An 11,921-nucleotide genomic window follows, 5' to 3' on the forward strand; every position below is an offset into this window, starting at 1 on the left:
TCCTTCACCTGTCCCCTAGCTTCAAGCATCACAGCATACATTAAAAGCCTCAACACAAAGTGAGTTTGCTTGGGAGGGCACAGTTTTCTGACTCTCAATATCTGTCAAACTGTATTTACAGTATTATCACAATTGTATGAGCCAGAGAATCGATTCAAACAAATGAAACAAAGACAAATACACCTCAGACATTTAAAGTGTTTATAATAGAGAACATTTTACTAGAAGGTACTAAAGGTATTAAAGGTGTTTAAACCTAAATGACTCAGCAAAACATATCAGTACTGTGAAAGCTGGAAGCTCTCTCAGAGATTTAGAAAATGAAAAACAAATTATGTGTTGTGAAAGAAAAGAAAACTGCTAAAGAAATGGTTTGCTGTCACATCCTTTAAATTATGTATTTGTACACTATTAACTGCTTTTTTTTCACATTAATTTGATGGTAAGCACCTTTATTAGCTTTTTTTAACCTGCTCTAATCTTCTTGTAAAATCAGTAAAATCAGTGCAGCTGTTCAATGTGAAAGTGTTAGAAAGTCTCTCAGAAATCAAGGCTATAGCTTTTCAGTAACACATCCTTCCCAGCACAAACCCCTCAATGTATTCATTGCCACACAGGTTGTAAAATATTCTAGTTAATGACACCTACATATAAAAAACTGTAACGGACAGTAATTCAATTTAAACTGTCACCAATATAAGAAAGTATTGCTTATGTTATTCATGTTAGTTCATGAGTAATTGCATTTGAATTTCTGACACATTCGAAAATCTACTGTTTGCTGTGCTGTCAGATTCTATGATATTGAGACTAGTTCTCAATTTTTATAAAGATGTATGTGTTTGTTCGTGAAGTTCTATATGGACTGTATGTGACTGATTCCTACTGTATATGCACTGTATGTTTGAATTTAACTCTGTAATTCCAAAGTATGTTTGAAATGAGAAAAGCGACTTTATTTATGTAAATAGTCTGTTTCTTGTACAAAACAGTGATACAGAAATGAGCAAGACAGGGTTAAAAACAGTAGCCAAAAAAATCCCACACACTAGTGGATGCTGCAGTGATTAAAAAGGGTGTATTGCAGAGTAAAAATAATGACATCCAACTTGTTTGAACATGTAGTGAGGAATTTTACTTGTTTTTAAAAAAAAAAAAATCAGCAGCATTTATAGGGTAACAACGTCAGATTCTTAAGCTTCGGTGCACCCATGCCAATTGGTTGTAGTTCAAGAGAAATTTGCATTGGGGGGGGGCGTGTTCATTTCCTTTCAGTTTAGCAGATGAATGACTTTTACAGACAAACTCAGTACACAGAGAAAATACAACAGAGCTGTACTCTGTATGTATCAGTGTCAGTGTTTTTTTTGTTTTGTTTTGTTTTGTTTTTTTGTAGTATAATAGAAGTAAGAAAACATGTTCCAGAGAAGCACCTCCAGCCTTCGCGCACAAGGAATATTACAGGTACAGAGCTAGAAATGTAAAAACCTTTTAAAGTTTTCACATTTGTTTTTAGTGTTAACATTTGTGCTAGAATGATTTTATTCTAAGTGATATGCATTGTTTGATGGTAGTGCATAACATATGTGGATGTCATTTTGTACATGACTGAGCAGGATGAAACAGCAGTGAGTAATATTATAAAGATATTATATATTCATGTAAAGTGTTTAACTTGATTATATGATTTTGAATTTCTGATAATCCTTATATCATCTTTTATTATTTAATTCATTAAGTTTATTAATTTGATTCTACTTCAGTCGTCACATCTGCATGTTTACTGCACTCGGTATTTCATAATAAAATTGATGTTTACGATGTCATATTGCTTTTTTTAAACTGAAATGGTAACTGATAATTGTATTCTTTTTAGGGGTTATTCATTCTTCTGCTGTTCATCGGACCTTTCAACTGCTTTTCAAGTTACAGCCAAGCCAATGAAATCATTTATACAGTAAATGAAGGATTACCCAAGGGAACACTAATAGGAAACATTGGAGCTGATTTAAAGTTGGATTTCTCTGCTGACCCCCCTCTTTCATTCAATCTGGCGTCAAAGAAGATCAGTGTTCAGTATGTGAACCTAAATAACACTACAGGGGAACTGTACGCAGCTGCCATCGAAATTGACAGAGAAGCCCTTTGTCCAGAAAATTCTGACAATCAGGCTTGTATCTTATCTTTTGACATTCTCATCCTACCACAGCAATATTTCAGATTGGTGAAAGTTAAAATCATAGTAAAAGATGTCAATGACAATTCACCCAGATTTCTTGCTTCTGAGATTCAAGTTTTTGTTCCAGAAAATGCCCAGATCAACTCAAGATTTGCAATCGAGCACTCTGCTGTCGACCCTGACACTGGAATTCATGGAGTACAGACGTATTGGCTGCGTAACGATTATGGACTATTTACCTTGGATGTGGAAGAAAATGAAAATGGTGACCTAACACCCTTTTTGATTGTGATAGGTTCCCTTGACAGAGAAAGCAAGGATGAATATGTAACTGATATAATAGCAGAGGATGGAGGAACTCCACAGCATTTAGGAACAGCTACCCTGAAAATAATCATAACAGATGTGAATGACAATTGTCCTGTATTTACTGAGTCCCAAATTAATGTAACAGTATATGGAAATGCTGCCAATGGAGCCCATGTTACCAGAGTTCACGCCTTCGATTCAGATTTGGGGTCTAATGCCCAAATATCATACACTTACAGTGAAAGGGTGCCCCAGGCCTCCAAGGCTTTATTTAATCTTGATACTAATTCAGGGATCATTAAAATCAGTGGTATAATGGATGGTAACACTGCTCAGCGTCATAAACTAACAGTACTTGCAAATGGACTTGGTTGTATACCAGCTGTGACAGTTGTGACAGTGAACATAATAAAAGTGTTTTTCAATCCTCCAGTCGTGGTACCACGCTATATAGCTTCTGTGGTAGATGGCACAGTGTATTTGAAGGAATCAGAGCCATCCTACTCACCAATAGCATTTTTCACTATAAAGGATCTAGATCAAAAGCAAAAGGTGGATTGCCACCTGGAAGGTCATGGACCTTTCAGGTTATCAACTTACAAGACATTTATTAATGAATATTTGTTAGAGACTACAGAGACTTTGGACTATGAGTTAAAACAAAACTATGAGTTGACAGTAGTTGCTAAGAACTCCCAGGGTCTTGTTGTAAAAACCATCATCAAGGTGCAACTAATAGATGAGAATGATAACCCTCCAGTTTTTAAGCAGTCTTTGGTTGATTTATTACTGGAAGAAAACAACGCTCCTAATACATTCCTGACAAAACTACATGCGACAGATGAAGACAGTGGAGAAAAAGGTCAAGTGTTGTATATTCTTGGGTCTGATGCTCCTTCAGTTTTCACATTGGACAAAGTTTCTGGAGTTCTTATGGTTACCACATCTCTGGACAGAGAAGAAAGGGATGAGTACAGATTTACAGTTAGAGCTGTGGATTGTGGCTCACCGCTCATGGAATCCATAGCTACTGTAATCATCACAGTGCTCGACAGGAATGATAACAGCCCACGATTTATCAACAAGGATTTCAGCTTCTTTGTACCAGAGAACATCCCAGGTTTTGGCGAAATTGGAGTTATTTCGGTGAGCGATGCTGATTCAGGAAAGAATGGGTTGGTCGCTCTATCTATTGTTAATGGCAGCGACATTTTTGTCATTGACACAGGGAAAGGGGTATTAAGGGTCAAAGTGCCTTTGGATAGAGAACAAAACAGTACTTACTTGATATGGATAGAGGCTGTAGATGGTGGAGAGCCTGCCCTCTCATCTAGCACTGTGATTACGGTTTTGCTTTTGGACGTCAATGACAATCCACCTTTGGTTTTGTTTCCTCAGTCTAATCTGTCGTATATGCTGGTGCTACCAACAACTCTTCCAGGCTCCTCCATAACAGAAGTATATGCCGTAGACAAAGACACAGGAATGAATGCAGTGATAGCCTACAACATCATTGGAAGAAAGGGGCCTCAGCCCGAGTCATTTGAAATTGACCCTGATACAGGCAACATTACTTTGCAGAAAACACTGAAGCAGAATGATTGTGGCTTGTACAGACTACTCGTTAAAGTCAGCGATCATGGACAACCAGAGCCTCTTCATTCAACAGTTATGGTTAACCTATATGTCAATGAAACATTAAGCAATGAGAGCTTTATAGAAAGTTTACTGAAAAAAGAACCTGACATCACTGTGGAGCAAGTGCCACCAGAACGATTGGCAGAGCCTGCTAAGAGAAAGTTAGAACAGTTTCCCTGTGTTCCTGTATTAATATCACTTTCGGCTGCATGTCTAGGGCTTCTGTTAGTAGTGATTCTAATGTCTGCCTGCATCTGCTTAAGGAAACAGAAGAAGCGTAAACATAAAGAAAAAAGATTGGAAGTAGATATACCATTAAATACAAACAAGGATTTCCAGGCAAAAGAAAAAAAGATGATGGAGATTTCCAATATATGATACACCACTGAAGCTGAAATCAGGTTTGCAAAGCTCTGTCAGTCTATGTTGGGAGTATTATTTAACTTGAAGGTAGCTGTATATAAAATGGCAACAAAATAAGTTATATTAAGATGTATATTGTATATAAATGTTTATAATTTTATAATAAAGCCAATATTATGGAATAGTTTAGTGCACTGTTTCTTTGCCTGAGAATTCTGGATGTGGCAATCAGAGGATTTGAAAACTTTATTTAATGCATTCCATTTAGGCATTTTCCTTTCCACCACAAATTAATTGTTTTTATCAAAATCAAGTTTTCACAGTTCCACCCACAGTAAGCCTAAAAGTGCCTTGAATCAATCCTCATTAAAATGCCCACAGGTAAAACTTCAGAGAAGCTGAAGACAGTGAAAAGTAGTTGTTTGGAGTGTTACTATTGTTCCTGCTTTTTGGCTCTCTTTCACTTCAAGAGGCTATAAAAAGGAAATGCATTTTACTCATGAACAGAGCGAGGCCAGTTTGAGATCATCTCAGGTGGCTGTGCTGTTTAATTGCAATGCTTCTGATTACAGCAGGTTTGGGGATTCCACATGCTTTCTTTATTTGAGAATATTTGGATACATTATAGTAGGAATATTTTATATGCATAAGAACTTCTTTTTTTTCCTTTGTTCTCTATAAATGTCATTTTAAGTCAGGTATTTCCAGATTGTGACAGTGCATATTCATTGGCTGTTGTGGATAATGTGGATTGTTTTTTAATTTAATATATTACATTTATGTAAAATAAATAAAGTGCTTTATTTTTATAATAACACATTCAATAATTCCTGTTTTCATAACTATTTGTATTACTGGTCTTTGTTTTATTTATTTTTAAACTAAGAGCCACACTCCTAATTGGTATTATTCATTTTTATTGATTCTTTCCTGTAACCAAATACATAGTAATTGATATTGATTCTTTCCCATAACCAAATATGTATTTACTATATGTTTACAAAGGATCACAGTTTGAATCTGTAGTTTATATTTTCAGTATTTGAGTTAGTAACTGCATTGATTATAACAAAGAAAAGTTTTATTAAAACTTTTATTTTAAACCTCCTAAATTGGTTACACAATTTGAATGCAACTTGTATGTGCCACTGTGTTCTAATGTACCAGCATACATGTATTTCCAAATCCTAAACTAAGACAACATGTTTATTAATACAATATATACTAAAATAATATAAAATAAGATTTTTAATATTGAGACATAAAATCAAAACAAAAACAAAAAAAAAAAACCTAGATGAACATAATTTACATATTTTATATAACATCATGTCAAAGAAACTACAAAATGATTTAGCAAAAGAGTACTGGAAGTCATAATAGCAGTACAATATTTCATGTTAGATTTCAAAATGTCAGATGTTGTCAATTTTCCGTTAAGCATATGGAAAACTACAAAAAGCGGCATGGAATTCAAAATGTTAACACAACATTATTCGGCAGGTTTGAAGCAAAGTGACTTCATTCTATAGGGTGGTGCAACACTTTTGGCCAGCGCTGTAATTCAGAGCTGATTTTTTTTTCACAGCTGACTCATGGAATCTGTGGAGCTGTCATCCATCAAAGCTGTTTGCACCGAGTATAGAATGATCAAAAAGAAACAGCAACACCATCCCCTGCTAATTGGGTTTAATCACAGCTCTGCTACATTGATGGAGTATTTTAACCACAAAGAATAACAAACATTTTAAAGTAAAATGTTTCTGGTTAATAAAATCATTAGTTTATGTCATATATCAGTACTTTTTTTGGCGCCTAAACATGCATTTTGAGAAATACTATGAAGGTTAAGAAGTGCATACTAATGACATTTACAAATTACTTAGTGTGGCGTACTTAAAAAAAAAAAAAAAAAAAAAAAAAAAAAGGTTCAGCTTTTAAGCATAGCTCTAATTGCATATGTCTGGAATCCTAGCTGGAACACTGAAGCCTACCAGCATGATTTCTGCATGCGAGAACAAGCAGTGTTCCTGGACAGTCATGTAGTACACACCCCACCCATTTTATTTGGTGGAAGAACTTGCGGTGACCCTTTTGCAGTCCAGGACAGTATGAACAGATTCAAAAGAGAATGACCTATTAAACAATACATTTTTTAACCTGAAGCCATGTTTTCAATTAAATAAATCTAATCTGATTACAGGCAAAAGCATTCTGGAAAGTGTTGTATCTAAAATTACTTTAAATTATTAACTGTGCAGACGGAAAGTAATTACTATCACTCATGGACTGATCACATTTCCAGATTGCCTTTATTGTTCTGCCCGTGCCGTGAATACAAACAAATGCCAGGCTAATAAAGAAACAGATTGGGTTCCATAGGTCTGAGATGGTGATTCGCACTGGGACCTGGTGATGATACAAATGAACTTCATATTGTCAAGTCTCTCCTTGTTAATAATGTAATGGGGTTTACTTAGAATAATTATGCTTTACAAAAATTTCCATTGATCCAAATAGGCCTTTGAAGATTGTGACGCAAGAGCATTCTATTCCAGTCTTTAATCCTTTACAGATCACATTACTTTTTGTTTTAGCTGTAAATCCAAACAGTACAGTCATTTCTATGTGTTCTGTTGGAACAGAGTAAGAGCTCTTATGTTGACATATTGACATCTTTAGGCATATTTGTCCCAGAGGAAAAGATGTAATCTGGTGATTAGAATACAATGACCAGTGTGCTCTGGATACAATCGAGAACATCATTGTAATATAGCATGTTTCATATATGTTACATTCATGTATTACATGCTCTATAGCATGTGGGTATGTCCTTTCATAAAAAAGGTTATAGCATTTTTTTTCTATATCGAATAACATGAACAGATATATACTGATTTGTGATTTAATTTTCCTATCAGAAAATAAAAGTAATTCATCAAGTCCAATGGATGTTTTATTATTTTACATTTAAAAATATCAGTATTTGCATGAAGGCAGAATTTACAAAACAGTCCCAGGACAAAATGCATCCACGTTTATGGTTTATGAAATGCAAGTCATTCTTCAAATTCAAACAGCTGACACCCATTTTAATGCAATGCTTATTTAATTATCAGCACTGTTCTCATAATGCATGACAATGTTAACACAGTCCCTACTTAGAAGTTTGTTGGAAACCCATTTCAAGTCAAGTAGATTTTTAAGGGGAATAATAGCTCCACAATAATACTGTGCTACCTCTATTTGTCTTGTAAATATAGTCAATGACTAGAGTATCATATTTAAACAAGCATGTAAGTGTTCCAGTAATTTGCCACATTACCCCACAAAGGTAATGCATACTGATCATAGGTATCTTTTAATACCTAATATTGTGCACCAGCAAGGATCAAACATCAAATGAAAGCCTGCAGCAGTCCACTGACTCTTGTGTGTTTACAAGACGATGTATTGATGGCTTTCTGCATGAGATATTAATTATGTTATTAACTGTAAGTTTTACATTATGTGTATGTGTGTCTTTTATAGTTAATTTGTTTTTAATCATGATGTTTAAATTGTGTGTGGATGTTTTTATAGTCATGTTAATGTGCTTACTAATTCAGTTGCTTTAATATGCTTTTATATTAAGTTTCTACACAGTATTGTGTAAGATTCAAGTTCTTTCATTTCCCATTGGCAAAACCAGCTACGTGCAGTTTTGCATCACCTAACATGACTCTGTCTGTCTAAGCTAAACGCCAAAAGGCAGATTTGCAGAGATAGTGCGAGATGGGGGAGAGGAACTGTAAGACAAGATGGATGCGCCCTACTAGGCACAACATGGTATGCAACACCCCCTTTTCCCCGCAGAGGGAAAGTGCAATGATAGAGTGGAAACTCCTATCATTGGACAGAAGTAAGATAAATGGGAGTGGAGTCAACAATTGATTACAAAGGTATATATACCCAACATTGTAAAGTTTTGTCAGTCTTTTCATCTCTTTCGAATTGACTCCATGGATATCTGTGCTTTCTGATATAAATGTATGCACTGAGCTGTACTGAGGCCTTGTCCGAAGTCAGTTTAAATCTTGTGCTTATATGATTGTATTGGAGGTATACCTTTCTTGTGTATAAAGTGTTTTTTTCAAAAAACATTTGTCAGCTTAATTTTTTCACAACAATGACAAACAACAGTGTTAATAAAGATGATAAGAAAGGTCCAGCTACCCTTACACAATATATAACTATTATTTAACAATTGTTAATTGTATAGTTTTAGGTCATGTAGCTTATACAGTCAATGAATGAAATCCTCATTGCTGTTTTGTCATGTTGTGGGTAAAAGATGACCCTTTCTTATTTGTCTTCCATGTCACTTGCTTCAAGTAAGGATTCATGTTACTCAGGCATATAAAACAGTGAAAAAGAACTTTCCTGGCTTTGAACGCTAAATTGTGTAAGGACTGTATTACTATTAATGATTCATAGAATTTAAAACCTGCCTGGTTCAACCATACAAAGTACAGTTGGTAATAATACATACAATGTAAAATAACTATATAAATAAAATATTCTGTTCTGTTATGACTTTAATCAACTCTCCAGTGTGCTTCAGGGAAGGAATTAAGCACCATTCATTGGATGTTATAATGTAACTGCTTCTATCTTGAAAAGACCAGAATTTACATTTAGTTGGGTTTTAAAATAAATTATTAAGTCATGATCTGTAGCAGTTTTACGCTAAGCCTTGGTGTCTTAATAAACATTTACATAATGTGCTTATCGATTCCAGTTAATGATTGGGATTATTTAAGGTGTGACAGCAGAAAACCTGTGCACAGTGTGGAAGGTCATCTGAAGATTGACAAACTGATTCAAACTGTAATGCCTCAATCATAATACACACAGTACTGGCATCGTTCTGCAGTACCACTAAATGTCTGTTAAACTACAATGCCAATGCGAGGATCTCTTACAGTAGGTATGGAATGAAGTAATAAAGGCATAAAGGAATTAAGAGATCCCCACTCCTCAATATGGCAGTCAGAGATGAATGGGATGGAATTACTTTGCGTCTGGATACAAGATCACCAGCTATACAAGTACAGATTGCAAGGAACATACATGCATACTAAGATTTATAATAATTTGGGACACCCAAGAAAGATATTACACAACTGGAATTATCCTGGAAAATTCTAGAAAATAGAGGAGAGTGGCATAGTAATACTAATTACCAATATTGATAATCTCATCTGCAGTATTATAGACTGGATAGCAAATAAGTGGCCTTCACACACGTTCGTTTTAAAGTGAGAAAGCACTGTTTTAGATAAATAAAAGCAAAGATTATTTTTTTACTGACTTCTTTAGGCTACTTGTGGGAATTGTAGATGGATCTATAGATATAAGTTAAGGTACTAATTTAGAGTACAAAGAACTTTTTGCTATACAGTCGTCCCTATAGCACATGCACACGTGGATGCAGGCTCTGGTAATGCACTGGAAGTAGCTATGATAGTACAAGGAGGATCTACCGGTCTATTCTTCAAAGGGGGAAAAGAGGGAAAAAGAATTAATGCCAACGTGTATTTCTGTCCTGTTCCGGATCTAACATATTCATATATTCGATTTCAATTGGTCATGTTACATGCTGTTTAATGAAGAATACATAAATAAATCATTCTTTGCTGTACTGGCTCGGCTAAAGGTACAAAAAAAAATAACAGCTAACAGAACATTCGCCAGGAAATAGTCAAAAAGGACTGCATCCTGTAAAAACACAGGCAGGATAATTTCAAACACATTCAATACAACAAGAATACAGTTTTTAATTGTAACATGGTAAAAATATTCTGATGCTAAGTTGGAGCTTGGCAAGCAAACAGGAGCTGCAGTTAAATGTCTTTGTTTAAAAAGCAGCTCTATTACATTTCCCAGTGAATAATATATAACTGTGCTGCTGCAGCTTTAAGAGAGTGATGTTTTGTGCCGCAAGGGAAGTCTTGATTGTAGTACAAGCATGGAGTCAGTGTGTTACTTTGGTATCTTCATATTCCTGTTTGTATAAGTGGAAAGGCATAATCAAGTTACTGTATATCCGGGAGACACAAGAATAAACGTTACCTAGATTGGTCTCACAAACTTCCGTCTGGAAGTGAGTTTCTTTCACCAATTGGCAGAATACAGCAGCATTATGGTAATACTTTGTATTATAGTACTTGTAATTGTCTTTCAATAAAATGTCATGTTACTAGCAAGCAGGCAGGATTGATCAATTAATCAATTGGATTATTAATCATTAGATAGAAAATGTCAAGATTAAAACCCCTAATATGTAGTAAATTGTAAAAGTAAAATTCTTCTAAGCTTATGCGCCCTCTGTTTTCACTTCAAACTTTTTCCAAAGCTTGAGATTTCAGTTTAATTAACTTTAAATAATTTACTTTGCCAAAATGAATAATGCCTTTTAAAGGCACACTCTTACAATGCTTATCAAATTCAGTTATGTTTGCAATCTATAAATATCCCTTGCTATTTTCAACCACTGGTACATTTCAAAGTCTGCTCATGTTTCAAGCAGTGGTTCTTCTGTAGTTCTCATTTTCTTTAGAAAGTCTTACCCTAGTCTACAGTACACCTGATCATGAAATCCTCTACACCTCATATCCTCTCCCACCGATATCTTCAAAATGACAGGAGTAGGCATTCCTAAAAAGGACTCATAATAAATATTTCTTCCTGAAGCTGCAAAACATCAAAGTCAAACAGCATTAAGTTGAACTGGAAGAATTACAAGGAATGTTCTGCATGATAACAATTATTAATCCATTACAGAAATATATTCAAATGCCATGCCATGGGATGATATCTCTACACACAGTAAAATGTGCTGGGAGTTTGACAAATCCATAACTGATTTTATCTATGTGATTTATACTATTATCAGGCTTTTCATTGTGGTCTGTGTTTGCATTTTCAGAGCCTCTGTTCATTTAATCGATTCTCTTATAATGCTGCTGCTTCCTTTGGAAATAAGAATTGGATGCAAGGCTGCTTGTCTTCACAAAATTACCATAATGCCAAAATACCCAGCTCGGAAAATTACAAAAAAAAAGGACAAACTGTCTGAACATCAAGATACATGTTAAATGATATTCAAATAGAAATTACATTTGTGAGATTTTAACATGTTATTTACAACATACAACCTGGAAAGTTTTGAACAAAGGATAATTAGCAGTTTTATAAGATGTAACCATCTCATTATGTTTAATGAATGTCATTTTCATCATTAAATCTTTTTTATAGAAATTGACATAAATTGAAGAAACCATAACCGAGAAACAATTAGGAAATGAGACATATCAAACCATCAAATACAACTTCTCAGTAATTGTGAAATAAATACAACTTAATTTTGAGTTAAAAAATCTTGTTTTGT

General features: G+C 34.6%; 1 protein-coding gene across 1 annotated transcript; it reads left to right on the plus strand.

Moving 5' to 3' along the window:
• Positions 1-1,324: 1,324 nt before the first annotated feature.
• On the plus strand, positions 1,325-5,275 carry LOC121321121 (protocadherin-20-like). Its single transcript, XM_041260022.1, has 2 exons — positions 1,325-1,464; positions 1,877-5,275. Exons 1-2 carry the CDS (start codon positions 1,417-1,419, stop codon positions 4,502-4,504), a joined length of 2,676 nt encoding a protein of 891 aa, XP_041115956.1. The 5' UTR covers positions 1,325-1,416; the 3' UTR covers positions 4,505-5,275.
• The last annotated feature ends 6,646 nt before the right edge of the window (positions 5,276-11,921 follow it).

The sequence above is a fragment of the Polyodon spathula genome, chromosome 9, assembly GCF_017654505.1.
Source record: "Polyodon spathula isolate WHYD16114869_AA chromosome 9, ASM1765450v1, whole genome shotgun sequence".
NCBI classification, from domain to species: Eukaryota; Metazoa; Chordata; class Actinopteri; order Acipenseriformes; family Polyodontidae; genus Polyodon; species Polyodon spathula.